The sequence below is a fragment of the Nomascus leucogenys genome, chromosome 9 (assembly GCF_006542625.1).
Source record: "Nomascus leucogenys isolate Asia chromosome 9, Asia_NLE_v1, whole genome shotgun sequence".
NCBI classification, from domain to species: domain Eukaryota; kingdom Metazoa; phylum Chordata; class Mammalia; order Primates; family Hylobatidae; genus Nomascus; species Nomascus leucogenys.
Genome location: NC_044389.1, coordinates 60,578,428 through 60,595,673, shown reverse-complemented (window position 1 = coordinate 60,595,673; position 17,246 = coordinate 60,578,428). Strand labels below are relative to the sequence as shown.

At 35.7% G+C, this 17,246-nt stretch overlaps 1 protein-coding gene across 1 annotated transcript in view; it reads left to right on the top strand.

Moving 5' to 3' along the window:
* The window catches only part of CNOT6L (CCR4-NOT transcription complex subunit 6 like), a 107,664-nt gene that overhangs the window by 48,326 nt on the left and 42,092 nt on the right, over positions 1 to 17,246 (top strand). Inside the window, exon 5 of the mRNA XM_030819037.1 lies at positions 16,010 to 16,099. Coding sequence (XP_030674897.1) covers positions 16,010 to 16,099 — 90 coding nt within the window. The remainder of the gene's footprint in view (positions 1 to 16,009; positions 16,100 to 17,246) is intronic.

The following is a 17,246-nucleotide window of genomic DNA, read 5'->3' as shown; positions in this document are numbered from 1 at the left end:
AAAAAGGTAAAGTTTTAGTATGATTTTTAGAATGTGACGTGTACTTTCTCTTGAAAGAAAAGTAGTTTTTTTGGTTTTTTTTGTTTGTTTGTTTGAGACGGAGTCTTGCTCTGTCGCCCAGGCTGGAGTGCAGTGGCGCAATCTCGGCTCACTGCAAGCTCCACCACCTGGGTTCATGCCATTCTCCTGCCTCAGCCTCCCAAGTAGCTAGGGCTACAGGTGCCCGCCACCACACCCGGCTAATTTTTTTGTATTTTTAGTAGAGACGGGGTTTCACCGTGTTAGCCAGGATGGTCTGGATCTCCTGACCTCGTGATCTGCCGGCCTCGGCCTCCCAAAGTGCTGGCATTACAGGCGTGAGCCACCGCGCCTGGCCCAAGAAAAGTAGTTCTTTATGTATCAGATTGAACTTGAAGATTTCAATATGTGCCATCATTTTAACAAACTTGTAAGGGGAAGATTTTTTGGTTGTTTTTGTATCTTACCTTTAATTTTCTATAAAACTGAAATTTCTTAGAAGGGATAATTTAAATTAACACTTAAAAAAAAAAGGGAATACTAGGCTGGTTTGAGACCAGCCTGACCAACATGGAGAAACCCTGTCTCTATTAAAAATACAAAATTAGCTGAGTGTGGTGGTGCATGCCTGTAATCCCAGCTACTTGGGAGTCTGGAAAATCGCTTGAACCCAGGAGGTGGAAGTTGCGGGGAGCCGAGATCGCGCCATTGCGTTCCAGCCTGGGCAACAAGAGCGAAACTCCGTCTCAAAAAAAAAAAAAAAGGGATTACTTTACCTAATAATAGTCTAAACCTCAGCCAGAATGCCTCATGTTTAGCTAAAATAGATAAAATAGCATTGATGTGATTACAGGAGAGAAAACATTATAATAGTAAAATTAGCTGTACCTATTAAGTAAATTATTCTAGGTAACGTGTTAGTTCAAAATGCATGCTTCTCTAACCATCTTTCTCACTCAATTTGGGATGAAAGGCATACTCAATTCATAGAAACCCCGAAATTTTTATAATTTTCTCTTATGGCATAGCATATAAGAGTTTATTTATGAATTAATAGGACCAAATACAAATGTTCTGTATTAGTTAAACATTTTCTTCTGTGCTCATGAGGAATAAACATCAGTCAAAGCCTTGTAAAGTATACACTTTCATAGATTTTATTTTCCTTCTTCAAAGACTATTTTAGTTTCCATGATAATGTTCTGCCTGCATTTGCTTATGTCATATAATGGATCATTAAGAATGAAATTTGAATAAGAATAGAAAGAATGCTGATTTTATTGGTTGAAATAACACATGATAATTAAGTTTCCTTATTCAGTTTCATAAATTAGACAATTATATGAATGGTTTGAATCTTGTGTTTATAGTTTCTCTGTAGGATTTTATTGATTTTTTAAATCACATATGAAGTAGAGAGGGAAAGTATTTATATCTAAAATATTTTCCTAAGGATTGAGGATTAACCCAAGGCATTTGAAATTGTACTGTTGAGACATTTCACCTCATTTTCTTTATGCTCAGTCTTACTCTTATATAGCTGAAATAGCCATTCAGCTAGAGTTGGAGTAGGTGCAAGTCTATTCCTCACTAGCAGCTATTTTCTTCTTCCTGATATTGATAGAAAGCATATCAATGACAAATGAATAATTTACTTTTTTTTTTTTGAGATGGAGTTTCACTTTTATTGCCCAGGCTGGAGTGCAATGGCATGATCTCAGTTCACCGCAACCACGGCCTCCCGGCAACCTCTGCCTCCCAGGTTCAAGTGATTCTCCTGCCTCAGCCTCCCAGGTAGCTGGGCATGCACCACCACGCCTGGCTAATTTTTTGTATTTTTAGTAGAGATGGGGCTTCTCCATGTTGGTCAGGCTGATCTCGAACTCCCGACCTCAGGTGATCCGCCCACCTCGGCCTCTCAAAGTGCTGGGATTACAGGCGTGAGCCACTGTGCCGGGCGAATAATTTACTATTGAATCCAGTAGACTTACCCTTTGTATTAGAAACATTCCTGAAAAAGCAACTGTTAGTATTTCTTACTCTTTCATAACTCTGTTTCATATCATCTCAAGTACAAGCATGTTTCCAGAAAATTTGTACTAAGTATCAACTGAATGAGTAATTTTGAATATTATCTCCTTAGTCCTTCATTCAGTTTTTCTAGTTAAAATGGTAGTTTTCCAAACGATTGTCTTTGGCTGGCCTTCGATTCTATTGACATTTTGTCTACTGATTTACATTCTTTAAAATCTATCAAGTCAGACACCAGCTCTGCTTCACCAACTGTAGCTTAGCTTTGTTTATGCCTTTGAATAAATTTTTTTATTAAATTTCAATTTGCTATATGGTAAGTACCTATATGTAGCCCTTTTCTAACTTCTTTGAGAGTCTATTTAGTTTTTTGTCAGTGCCACTTTCCAAGGTGATCCAGAAAACCAGATCTCTTCCTTTTAAAAAAGTTTAAGGATGGTAATAGCAAGAGTGACTTTTGAAGCAATTGAAGGGATACAGTGTTGCTAATGAATGGTAGTTTTATATTCTTAGGAAGGTAAAATTTGAAATAATTTCAAAGTCAGTTTTATTAGCCATATGGTACTTTATGTCAAAAAAAATGGAATGGAACATTTGAAATAGCACTGTGATATAGTTAAAAGAAACAATGAGAATGAACTGCTTCTGAGACATTTTGTCTTGAAACTGGAAGATTTTTTTTCTCTATATCCTTTTCTTCCTTTGAAACTCAGATACTGAAATCTTAGTAATGATTTGGGTCATGCTGGCTCAACAAGCTAATTTTTAGAAATTTTATTTTGAGATTTGAGAAGAGCGTGGAGAGTAGGTTATTTGAGGAATTAGGATAAGAAGGCCAATTTTAAAACTATAGACACAGACACGGCCAGTCTAGTAAGTTGGAAGTGTTCTGTGAAGTCACTTAGAAAAATAAAAATGTATTAATTTTATGAAGAAAAGGCATAAGTAGAAGCAATTCTCATACAGTTATTTTAAAAGAATTTAGAATTCATGTCCTAAGGTGTAAGGCAATACTTTATCTGATGTACGGGCCAACAAATTGTCCTTGAGCAATAAAAATTGATGTCCCAGGTCATAAAAATATGTAGGACCTCACTAATTTTGAAAATTTCTAGCTTTCTTCCAAGGATTACTTGGTCCGTTTATGAACCATGTCAGTGGAAGACTTTCTTTTACTTTGTAAATTTGTTTTATTCTTGAAATAAAATATAAAAGAGTAATTAACATAGATTTTAAAGAAAATAATTAAATGAATAGTTGTTCTCCTATTAGCCAATATTTTAAATACCTGTTTTAAAAAAATGCACTGGGAAATATAATTGTCATTTATATAGGAGGCAAAATACTTATTTTTGTGTTGTATGTGAGCTTCTAAAAATCAATAAGAAAAAACAGTCTAGTAGAGAACATATTAATAGTTCATACCAGATGATGTACAAAAAGGTCTAAAATTGGACTTGATCAGCCTTATGCATAATAATAGTACAAATTGAAATTATATTCAATTACATTTTTCATCTATCAGATTGGGAGAATTCGAAAAATTTGACAAAATAGCCCTGTTGGTGATATTATGGGGAAATAGGCACAATCACACCTTGTCATTATAGATCCCCTATACCTTTTATGTTTCCTGCGTTTTCTTTCATGATTACGTCTTTCTCCCAGATGTTACTACTACCCTGAATTTAGATATTGGGGTTATGTATGCATCTGTTAAAGGTGTTCTAACCTTTTTATGAATGGAATCCTACTGAATATAATTTTTATGACTTGGTTTTTATTCAGCCCTATGTTTTTATGATTCAGCCATGTTGATGCATGCATCTAATGACAGTTCTTTGCTTTACTGCTGTATTGTATTCTGATACGTGAATATGCTATAATTCATTCATTCTGCTGTAGATATTTAGGTTGCTTCCATTTTTGTTTTTGGCTACTATAAGCAGTACAGCCATGAACATTCTCATACATGTCTCCTGATATACTTCATAGGAGTGGAATTGGGATGTAGAGGTCTGTACATCCTTAGGTTTTTTAGGCAATACCATAATGTTTTACAAAGTAGTTGTACTAAAAGATTCTACTCAAAATAATACAGTTTTCATTTTCAGTCTTTTCTCCAACACTTGATATTGTCAGATTTTTAAGTTTTGCCAGTTATTGAGTATGAGTTTCTAACTGTACTCTTAATTTACATTTTCCTAATTGCTGATAAGATTTTGCATCTTTTCATGTGTCTGTTGGCCATTATATTTCTTTGAAATTACTGTTGACGTTTTTAACCTATTTTCTATTCGATGGCTTCTTATTGAATTGGAGGAGTTCTTTTTTCTATTTTGCATTATAAGTGTCTTCTCCCACTCTATGGCTTTTCCTTTTGTTTTCTTTCTGTTATCTTTTTAATGAGTAGATTATATATATATATTTTAGACAGTCTCACTCGGTTACCCAGGCTGGAGTGCAGTGGCGCGATCTCGGTCACTGCAACCTCTACCCCCTGGGTTCAAGTGATTCTCCTGCCTCAGCTTCCCAAGTAGCTGGGATTTATAGGCATGCATCACTATGCCTGGCTAATTTTTGTATTTTTAGTAGAGACGGGGTTTCACCATGCTGGCCAGGCTAGCCTTGAACTCCTGACCTCAGGTGATCCTCCCACCTCAGCCTCCCAAAGTGCTGGGATTACAGGTGTGAGCCACCATGCCCGGCCAGATTTGATATTTTTAATGTAGTTGAGTTTTAAAATCTTTTCTCTTGTAGTTAGTACATTTGTGTCTTGTTAATAACAGAAATCTTGCCCTTCCCAGATCAGAAATATATTCTCTTGTATCATCTTTTAAAAGTTTTGAGGTTTTGCTCTTCGCAGTTAATTCTTTAATTCATTTGTAATTGATTTTTTTTGGGGGAGGGGGACAAAGCCTCGCTCTGTCGCCCATGCTGGAGTACAATGGTGCGATCTCAGCTCACTGCAACCTCTGCCTCCTGGGTTCAAGCAATTCTCCTGCCTCAGCTTCCTGAGTAGCTGGGATTACAGGCTCCCGCCACCATGCCCAGCTAGTTTTTGTATTTTTAGTAGAGACGGTGTTTCACCATCTTGGTCAGGCTGGTCTCGAACTCCTGACCTTAGGTGATCTACCTGCCTCAGCCTCTCAAAGTGTTGGGATTACAGGTGTGAGCCACTGCACCTGGCCCTTGTAATTGATTTTTAAATATAGTATGAGGGGTCTAATTTGGGGAGAATTTAATTTTGTTTTTTCCCTATGAGTAACCAGTTGTCTCAACATCATTAGTGAATAGTTTTTCCTTTTCTCAGTGATCAGTAAAGTCACTTCTCTTATGTATTAACTATGTCTAGGTCTATTTTGGGAATTTCTTTTCCTTTCCAGTAGTAAATTTGTCTAACCTTGTACCAATTAGCATATTGTCTTAATTATGGCTTTATATTAAAACTTGATACCTGGTTTTGAAAGTCCCCTCACATTTTTCTTTAGCAGTGTCTTGACAATTTGGGCACCGTGGTTCTTCCTCATACATAAGAAACAGCTTGTTAAGTTTCATGAAAAACTCTGAGCTTGAATTGCATTGACCGTCTGGATCAATTTAGGAAGAATTGACATCTTAATTGTATTGAATCATCCTATTCATGAATTTGGGCTCTTTGTCCATTTATTTAATGTGTTCTAATAAAATTTTATAGCTTTCTACACCAATCAAGTACATCTGTTAGACTTATTTCTAGGTACTTTATACTTTTTTTTTGTTTTTATTGTAAACCACAACTGTCTTTTTTCCCCTTTTTTTTTTTTTTTTTTTTTTTTTGAGACGGAGTTTCACTCTGTTGCCCTGGCTGGAGTGCAGTGGCGCGATCTTGGCTCACTGCAACCACTGCCTCCCGGGTTCAAACGATTCTCCTGCCTCAGCTTCCTGAGTAGCTGGGATTACAGGCTCCTGCCACTACACCCAGGTAATTTTTGTGTTTTTAGTAGAGACAGGGTTTCACCATTTAGCCAGGCTGGTCTCAAATTCCTGACATCAAGTGATCCACCCTCCTTTGCCTCTCAAAGTGCTGGGATTACAGGTATGAGCCACCGTGACTGGCCAACTGTTTTCTTTTTCTTTTTTTTTTTCCTCTCTTCTTGCTTATTTCCTATTTGCTATTGGGTATAGAAATACAATTGGTTTTGTTTTTTGTTTGTTTTAAAATTAATCTTATAGTAAGCCTTCTTGGCTAAACTCTCATTCTTCTAAAAACTTGTCTGCAAATTTTTTGGAGTTTTACATGCAGTAATCATTTCATCTGCTGAAAATTACAGCTTTTTTTTCTTTTCCAATTCTTAGATATTTAATTTTTTTTCTTATTTTAATGCACTGACTTTAGGATAATTCATATGATGTTGAGCAGAAGCATTAATACTGGGCGTATCTGTTGTTTCCACTTTTAAAGGGAATGCTTCTAATAGTTTTTATTAAGAATGATACTTGCTGTATGTTTTTGTTAAAAAAGTTTTTTACATTTTAGAATTTTCCGTCCATTCCTACTTTGCTAGTTCATTTTCAGATATTTTATCAAGTACTTTCCTCCTGTAGAGATGATTATATTATTTTTCTCATCAAAAGTTAATAAGGTTAAATATATGGTAAAATATATATATACATATACATACACACACTTTTTTTTTTTTCCAATTTTAAGCAAATTTGCATTGCTGAGATAAACTCAACTTAGTCGTGTTGTTACATACTTTTATATAATACTGGATTTAATTTGATAAATATCTGTCTAGAACTGTAAAGGCTTTGAGATTTTACCCTACTTAAAAGCTCATAAGTTAGGCAGTTACTGGTTCATGGATGGTGGCAGAAGACATGAGATTCCTGGGTCAGAGAAAAAGAACATTATTACTCAAGCTACAAAATGGGCCCTGATGCATGTTGTGTACACAGTCAGTTTGTATTGCATGCAGTTGAGTAATCCAGGTCTGGGGTCCAGCACTTTTTAAGTAAGCAGCAAATATTGTAGCAAAATAGCACAAAGCTACTAGTCTCGCTTCCCCAGGATAACAGTTACATGATAGTAATGATGGGTTGCCTTGACCTATTTAGTTGCCTATATAAGTAATTATAGAAACTACTCAGTATCAAGAGACAGATAACCCTTGGAATCAGTCACACTAACCAAGAATGCAGAGGGAGGCACAAGGCCCATAATAGACTGATTCTCCTAACAATTTTTTAAAGGATTTTTCTGTGTATGTTCGTGAATAAAGTAGACCTGTGTCTTTCATGCATGTGTATCTAAGGCTTATAATGACCGTAGAAGCAGTGGGGAAAATTCTGTATTATTCAGTTCTCTGAAAGAGTTTATGTAAAATTGAATTAACGTATTCCTTGAAATCTTGGTAAAACAGTCCTGTAAAACTGTCATTGCCTGGTGTTTTCTGTTTTAATTGATGAAGATATTAACTACTATTTCAATATATTTTAGTTATGAGAACTTTTGAGAAATTCTTTTTTTTTAAGTGAAAGCAAGTTTATTAGGAAAGTAAAAGAATAAAAGAATGGCTACTCCATAGGCAGAGCAGCCTTTAGGGCTGCTGGTTGCCCATTTTTATGGTTATTTCTTGATTACATGCTAAACAAGGGGTGGGTTTTTCATGCCTCCCCTTTTTAGACCATATAGGGTAACTTTCTGACATTGCCATGGCCTTTGTAAACTGTCATGGATCTGGTGGGAGTGTAGCAGTGAGGACGATTGGAGGTCACTCTTATTGCCATCCTGATTTTGGTGGGTTTTAGCTGGCTTCTTTATGCAACCTGTTTTACCAGCGAGGTCTTTATGAGCTGTATCTTGTCCTGACCTCCTATCTCATCCTGTGACTTAGAATGTCTAACCATCTGGAAATGCAGCCCAGTAGGTCTCAGTCTTATTTTACCCAGCCCCTACTGAAGATGGAGTTGCTCTGGTTCAGAGACCTCTGACATTTCTCTGCTCCCTTTTATAAGAGAACCTTTAATCCTAAGGGTTGCAGAGGGACGAGAGTGCATCTTCTGTAACTTCTTCATGCTGAACAGGGGCGATGATACTCCTTTCTAACTTTTAGGGTTTCTTGTATTTGGGGTAGAGAGGAGCTCAGTCAGAAAGCGTCAGTATGTTGAGAGCCATTCATAACTCCGAGTTCTGACAAAAGGTGATACCTAAAGTTGGCCGATTGCTGTTGTGCGCAGATGATTTTCTTTTGGGTCAGGGGTCTCTTCAGTATTACTGCTTCCATGGTTTGCCAGAAAGATGTTACTAGAAAGGGGTCCCAATTCCAGTTCTTGGATCTCCTGCAAGAAAGAGTTTGGGGCAAATCCATACAGTAAAGTGAAAGCAAGTTTATTAGGAAAGTAAAGGAATAAAATAAAATGACTACTGCATAGGCAGAGAGCCAAGAAATTTCTAACTGTTAATGAGTCAATTTTGTTGGATCATCTCTGTGATGTTTTCTCTTTTCTCTTTTTAAATGGGACATATGATTTATTCATATTTAGATTTACATGTTTTATCTAATTTTATTATCTTTTTCTGAAATATGACATCCAATACATGCAATATATTAGTAAAGTGATTCATATATAGTTACTATATAATTATCTATATATTCATAGTCTATTTCCAGCTATTGTTTAGCTGGTATTAGACTGTGATACTTAAAATGTGGAGATTATTATGCCTTTAATTCCATATTACTGCGGAGCTTCTTCTGGGTCTAACAAGACAGCAGAACTCAACTATGCTAAAGGCATCAGTATATGTTGGTGGCAACTATGCATTGTTTGGTTCTGGAAGTTGAGATAAATGTGTACCTATACTGGATTATAGATTTACATACTTTCAAATATAAGCATTTAAGGCTACAGCTTTGCCTGTTTGGCTACTTTTTTGTTGCATACTCTATTTTGATAGGAAGTATTTCATTACTGTTTCAGTCTAAGTATTTTTAATATGGGTTATCATATCTTCCTTGACTTGTTGGTTATTTAAAATATTATTTAAAATTTCCATGCATGTGATTTTAAATTATTTTTATTGTTAGCTTTAAACCTAATTGCATTATAGACCAATGAACCAGTTCTGTGACATTTGTTGATTCTTGCCCTATGGCATAGTATATGATAGGTTTTTGTAAATTTTTAACCTGTATCTGAAAAGAATTTTTTTTCTCTAATTGTTGGGCACAGGATTTATATATTTGTCCATTAGTTCAATTTGTAAGTTGTATTTCTCAGATTTCCTATGTCTTTAGAAATTTTTGACTGTTGACTTTTTCAGTATTTTTGTTAAAATTTCCATTAAAATGGAATTGTTTATTTTCTCATGTAGTTCAGTCAGTTTTTGCTCTATATATCTTGGGTTTATTTTATTAGGCAGTACCCGCTTAATATTGTTACAGTCTTCTGATGATAGTGTCTTTCAGTGAATTGAACCCAATACTAGATACTGAGCTTCTTATTAGGATTTTGTCTTATAGTCTGTATTTCTAATATAGCTATGCCAATTTTCTTTTGGTTAATGTTTGTCTAGTGTATCTTCTCTCATCCATTTACTTTCAACCTTTTGTGTGCTTATGTTTAGGTATAGCTCTTATAAATAGTATATAGCTGGACTTTGTTTTTAATCCATTCTACTCTTTGTTTTTAATGTGGGTTCAGACCAGTTGCCTTACATATAATTATTGATATTTTTGTTATTGCTGTCCTACCTTTTGATTCCACTGTGTGTAATTTTTTTCTGCTTCCTCACCTTTCTAAAAGTAGGTTTTTTTTTCCATATTTTTCATTCTATTTCCTTTCTCTTTGTTTGAAATTGCTCTATTCTGTTTCTAGACTCCTTGTGTTTATTCTTGAAATGGTGCCTTGAATATATTTTTTAAAAGATTACTTTTAAAGTAACTTTAAAAATTGACCTGCTATTTATATATAGTGAAATTCTTACCTCTTTGGTGTATAGTTCAGTGAATGTTGACAGACATGTAGTTGCATAACCAGCACCACAGTCAAGAAATAGAACAGTTCCATCACTCTCCAAAATTCATTTATGCCTACTGAAGTCAATGCCTTCTCTCAGCCCTTGACAACTACTTTTCCAGAATGTCATATATTGGAACATACAGTATGTCACCTTTTGAGTCTGGATTCTTTGGTTTAGCATAATGTGTTTGAGGTTCATTCATGTTGTGTGTATAACACCTGTGGCACATCCATATAATGGAATATTACTTAACAATAGAAATGAAGGCAAATTTGTTTTTTTGAAATTTTATAGTTTTAGATTTTACCTTTAGGTTGATGGTTTAATTTTTATATATGGCACAAGGTTTATTATTTTGCATGTGCATATCTAGTTATTCTAGCACTATTTGTTGAAAAAAGATTATACTTTCTACATGGAATTTTCCTTGCAACTTTGTCAAAATTCAGATGCCCCAATATGTGTGGATCTGCTGCTAAACACACTATTCTGTCCCATTGTTCTATGCTAATACCAAAATGTTTGATTGTTTTAGTTTTATGATCAGCTATGATACAGGGATTATGAGTTTCCAAACTTTGTTCACAGTTTTCCAAGTTGCATTGACATTTCTAGATGCTTTGCATTTTCATATACTTTTAGAATGAACTTACAATTTGTGCAAAATATCCTGCTGGAATTTGTCGTGGGATTATGTTGAATATACAGATCAGTTTGTGGATAATCAATACCTTAATCTTGAGACTTAATATTGAGTCTTTCACTCCAGTATAGCTCTTCATTTACACAGATCTTCTTTGCTTTATTTTCGTATAAAGTTTTGTAGTTTTCAGGGTATAGATCTTATAAATATTTTGCTAGATTTATATCTACTTACTTGATTTTTTATGCTATTGCAAATGGTACTGCTTTTTAAATTTTCAGTTATTCATTGTATAGAATTAAATACAATTGATATTTAATTGTATTGGCCTTGTCTCTTGTGATGTTTGTAAATTTACTTTTTCTTGGAGCTTCTTACCAACTCTTGATCTGTGAACACTTTCATTTCTTCCTTTCTGATACATATTTTTAATTTCTTTTTTCTTGCTTTATCACATTGGCTAGGACCTCTAGTACTATATTGAATAGAAGTGACAGTGGTGCACATCCTTACCTTGTTCTTGATTTTAGGGGGAAAGCATTATCTTTCACCATTAATATTAACTGTAGACTTCTGGTAGATATCCTTTCAGGTTAAATAATTTTTCCTTCTTCCCCACATTTGCTGAATGGTTTTTGTCATTAATGCAAGTTGAATGTGGGCAAATACTCTGTCTGGAGGTTGTTGCTATTACTTTTATTTTCAGGAAGAGTTTTCAGAATGCTTTAGAACTCAAAACGTTTCTATTACTGCTTTTTTAAATGATTGGTAGCATTTTCCAATAAAACCATATGAGCTTGGAATTTTCTTTATGGAAACGTTTTTAACTTCTACTTCTATTTCTTTTGTACATATGGGTCATTAAGGTTATCCTCCCACCTTTTTCTTTTTTTCCCCTACAGCCATGTCAGCTCTCTCCCGCAGTCATTTGGTTAATTCTCAGTGTTCTCAAATAGTTGATTCTGACAGCTTTTTTGTTTTGTTTTGTTTGTTTGTTTGTTTGGATTTTTTGGTCGTTGTTGCTTGTGCAGAACAGCAAATTTTTGGAGGTTTTTACTCTGGCATTTTTGCTGATGTTTTCTATCCATTTCATTTTGAGTGAGCTTTGGTAGTTTCTGTCTTTCAAGGAATTTGTCCATTTCTTCTAAGTTGTTAAATTTACACGCATATAGTTTTCTTAATATTTCCTTTTCCTGGCCGGGTGTGGTGGCTCATGCCTGTAATCCCAGCACTTTGGGAGGCCAAAGTCAGCGTATCACGAGGTCAGGAGATCGAGACCATCCTGGCTAACACAGTGAAATCCTGTCTCTACTAAAAAAAAAAAAAAAAAAAAAAAAAAATTAGCCAGGCGTGGTGGTGTGCGCCTGTAATCCTAGCTACTCGGGAGGCCGAGGCAGGAGAATGGCGTGAACCTGGGAGGTGGAGCTTGCAGTGAGCCCAAATTGTGCCACTGCACTCCAGTCTGGGAGACAGAGTGAGACTCTGTCTGGAAAAAAAAAAAAAAAAAAAAAAATTTCCTTTCCTTTCACTGTCTTTTTGGCTGTCCTTCATTGTTGATATTTATAATTTGTGTCTTTTCATTCTGGTCAAAGAGAAAGTGTATCAGTTTTATTGCCTCTTCTTCAAACTGTGCCACATTTTGAATTTGGTATTTTTTTTTAAATTGATTTCTGCTCTTAGTTTCTTCTGCTTGCTTTGGGTTTCATTTGTTCTTATCATTGAATTTAGATCTTTTTGTTTCTAATATCAGCATTTAAAGCTGTAAGTTTCCCTCTAAAAACTGGTTTTCCATATCCTACAAATTTTGATAATGTCATGTTTCCATTTTAACTCAAAACATTTAATTATACTTTTATTTTTTGGGACAGGGTCTCAATCTGTCACCCAGGCTAGAGTGCAGTAGCCTCTAACTCCTGCACCCAAGCAATCCTCCTGTTCAGCCTCGTGAGTAGCCGAGACTATAGGTGCACACCACCATGCCCAGTTAAATAAATTTTTTTGTTTGTAGAGATGGGGTCTCACCATGTTGCCCAGGCTGGTCTTAAAACTCCTGGCTCATGGAGTTCTCCCACTTTGGCCTCCCAAAGCACTGGGATTACAGGTGTGAACCACCATGCCCGGACCAATTAAAACATTAAAAAATCTCCTTCTGACATCCTTTTTGGCTCATGGATTATTTGGAAGTGTGATGTTTAATTTCAGAATATTTGGGAACTTTCCGGATATTTGTCTGTTGGTATCTAGTTTTATTTCGTTAGGCCATGACTGTATGTTTTGTATGATTTTATTTCCTTTTTAATCTGTTACAGTTTGTTTTCTGGCCCAGAATATGGTCTCACTGGTGAATGTTCATGTGCACTTGGAAAGAATGCATATTTTTTGGATTCTGAGTGGAGTATTATGTAAATAATAGGCCAAGTTGGTTGCTAGTGTTCTGTTCTTCATCCATACTAATTTTTTTGTGTGCTTTTTTCTGTCGATAACCATAGGAGTGTTTGAAATCTCAATTACAATTCATGTAACTCTTTGGAGATACTATTTTATTGTATTCTAGCTGCTGTTGTCGCTGTTGACACTTGTCATTCTCCTGTTTATTCTTTTGATATGATTGGTTCTTTCAACCCATCTTGGTTTTTTGTTTTTTCTTTTTTTCTTTTTTGGAGACAGAGTCTCGCTGTGTCGCCCAGGCTGGAGTGCAGTGGCGCAATCTCGGCTCACTGCAAGCTCTGCCTCCCGGGTTCACACCATTCTCCTGCCTCAGCTTCCCGAGTAGCTGGGACTACAAGCGCCTGCAACCACACCCGGCTAATTTTTTGTATTTTTGGTAGAGACAGGGTTTCACCGTGTTAGCCAGGATGGTTTCGATCTCCTGACCTCATGATCCGTCCGCCTCGGCCTCCCAAAGTGCTGGGATTACAGGCGTGAGCCACTGTGCCCAGCCACAACCCGTCTCGTTTTAAAGTCTTCTGTTTGTCATTTTCTAGTTTGCACTATAATCTGTTTTTAAATGAAATCCTTTCATAAACTTCTTTGTATATATTGTGCATCTTGTATCAGTTCATTTATTTAAAAAACTGGTTTTTGAAAATTTGCAGCCTTTCCTCTTCAGATATTGCCTTTTCTCACTTCTCTCTCTCATCTCTCTTTCTGGCTAGGAGTTAAATATGTTTACTGTTTGCTGTAGGTGTTGATGTAGTGGTAAGGTGTGGAGGGAGAGGAAGTGCCCTATAGTCCTGTAATTAGGTTTGCCTTAGTGAGCCAGAGCTGACTATTTCCCTACTTGATGTCAAAGGCTAGAGAGGGCATTTATCTTACTCTAGGTCTGTTAAGCTTTGGGAAAACTTAGATTCTGGTAAAATAGTTTCCTTTGAAGATAGTTCTTATTAAGGAGAACATTACTTTCTGCTGCCCCCTTTTGGAAGAATGAGGAGATTTTTCTCCAGTCTTTATAGTGAGAGCCTGGTAAGACTCCTGGAAGTAAAACTTAGGAAAGTGTGGGAATGCCCTAAGACTAGGCCCTTTTGGAGTTTTTAACTCTCAAGCTAATCTACATGCAGCCTCCAGTAATTTGTCAGTTACACTTTAAAGTGTTCTAGTTCTAGTTCTAGTTCTAGCTGTGGACTTCTGCTGCCAGTAAGTTGTGATTCTCTGTATCTGCTTGTTTGTGTTTGGGACAGCAGTTTGTCCTATAACCTCAATTGTGAGGACAGGAGTGACAGCTTTTAAAATCTTCACATGTTTGATCAGAACTTAAGTCTTGTTCTTCTTTCTAGAACTCCGATTTCATATAGTATTCTAACATCTATATCTTTTACTGTCTTATGTTTTCCATCTTTGTGATTCTCAGTGATGCATTTTGGATAATTTTCTTTGAATCTGTTTTTCTTGATGACTGATTTTCTTTTCAGCTGTGTCTAATCTACTGCCTAACTCATTCATCAAGAGTTTTTTTCCCCTAGTACTTGGAGTTATAATCACATTCAGTAAAATATCCAAATATTTAAAATCCAGTTTCACTAATATTGACAAAGGTATACACCTTAATAGCCAGCACCTAAATCAAGATATAGAGTATTTCCGTCACCCTAGGAAGTTTCCTCTTCCCACTTGCAAGTCAATTAGGAATTACCAACCAGACTTCCAAAGTATTCATACCATTTACCAGTAATTGAAGTAGAAGAGTTCAAGGTATTCTGCATTCTTTGTAACATTTGGTTGGTCATTAAAAAAATTTGTTTAGGCCAGGCACAGTGGCTCATGCCTGTAATCCCAGCATTTTGGGAGGCCGAGGCGGGCGGATCACTTGAGGCCAGAAATTCAAGAGCAGCCTGGCCAACATGATAAAACCCTGTCTCTACTAAAAATACAAAAATTAGTGGGCGTGGTGGCGGGCGCTGGTAGTCCTCAGCTGCTTGGGAGGCTGAGGCACGAGAATCACTTGAACCCGGAAGCTGGAGGTTGCAGTGAGCCCAGATTGTGCCAGTGCACTCCAGCCTGGGCAACAGAGTAAGACTGTCTCAAAAAAATTTGTAGCTGTGCTGGTGGGTGTGTGTTGCATTGAAGGTTTGGTTCATTTTTTATTTAACAGAACCTTCAATTTTGGAAGTTCTTTGGTTTTTATTTTTTCAAATTTGAATGCTAGACTGTTGTTGCATGCTTGTCTTAATGAACACCTCCTTTATTTCTTAAGGGACTATATAGTCTGTTACCAATAGTGTGTTCTTTGATGTATGGTAAATCTGTACTCTTAGTACTCACACGTTCCTAATTACTGTTACAACAAAATTCTTTTCTTCTCACATTTCACTAACATATCTTGGTAACACATTTTCTTCTTACTTGAAATATGTTTGTTTTCCCTACATGTAATATGAATATTCTAAGAAGACCCCTTCTTTTTTAAGATATCACTCATTCTTTCTCCTATAGGGCTATTTGAGTTTGTCTGTGGTCTTAAAAGATAAATGCAGGTTTTCAAAGATTAATGTAGAACCTATAGGATTACTTCAAGGTGCCAGCTTGTGATATTACTTCAGAATTGACTAAGATTAATATATATGCTTTTATGTATATGTGTATATATGTTTTGGACAAGCCCAAATTTTAGAGTTTGAAGATTCTGAAGTTTTTCTTTATGACTATCTTAAAGAGAATATTAATTTACACATACATTTTTAAAATATATATAATAGATTAAATACAGTAGAATTCAATTTAAGAAATTAGTATTTTATTTTGTAGTCTACATTTCTGTCTTGCCTTGCAGTTGTAAGTTTTACAGGTTTTATTTTTATCTTCTGCTTTAGGCAATCCTTTATCACAGGATATTCTCAACTTATACCAGGACCCAGATGGAACCCGAAAGCTACTGAACTTCATGCTTGACAATCTCGCAGGTAACTGTTAGTGACAAAGCTGTAAAATAAATTCTACAGATATTATTAACTAGCTAATATATGTTGCTCAAGAGCATCTGACTGTTTTTTATAATTGCTTATGGGTTTGGAGTTCCTTCCATTGTATATCCTATGTTAGTGGAACATTCTTCTTTTCATATACTGAATATTTTCTATTTACCAAACAATATGTTAGGAGATTAGTTGCATTATTTTGTTTAAGAACCTAGGACATAGGAACTTTAACTCACAGTTTAGAGATGCAAATTCTGAGATTCAGAGACTAAAGTAATTTATTTATACATAGCTAATCAGTGCCAGAGCTGTGAATCTAAGATTATCTTGCTCTTAATCACAAAAATACAGTTATTAGTTGTTTGCATTTGATGCAAATTACTTGGAACCCACACATTTTACACATTTTTAATGAATGAAATGACTAGTTTGATTCACCACACGTTTGTGGAAATTTTGCAACTAGGTTTTAAATTAAGAACACCAGATTTATTTAAATACAATTTAAAATCATTGTATTCCAAATGGAAGTTTTCTTCTATAAGAAGACCAGGCCAGACGTGGTGGCTCACACCTGTAATCCCAACACTTTGTGTGGCCGAGGAAGGCGGATCACCTGAGGTCAGGAGTTCCGAGACCATCCTGGCCAACATGGTGAAACCATGGTGAAACGTCTCTACTAAAAATACAAAAATTAGCCAGGCGTGGTAGTGCGTGCCTGTAATCCAAGCTACTCCGGAGGCTGAAACAGGAAATTGTTTGAACCTGGGAAGCAGAGGCTGCAGTGAGCTGAGATCGCACCACTAGACTCCAGCCTGGGTGACAGAGCGAGACTCTGTCTCAAAAAAATATATATTAAAAACAAAAACAAAAAAGACTATTAGGTATTTGATTTAAAACTTTTTTTTTTTTGCTTAAGCTCTGAAAATATGGGTAAAAGTATGGAGGTACTACTACATACAAATATTTTTCTTAGCATGATGTCTTTCTAAAATACAGAATTCTGAAACAGCTAGAAAAATCGTAACTTCTGGCATAGTGGCAATGATCACATTTTGGCTATATTCTTTTAAAATTTTCATCATAAGATGCCCTTCTTCCCCACTCCTTCACATAAAGTAAGGTTTATAAT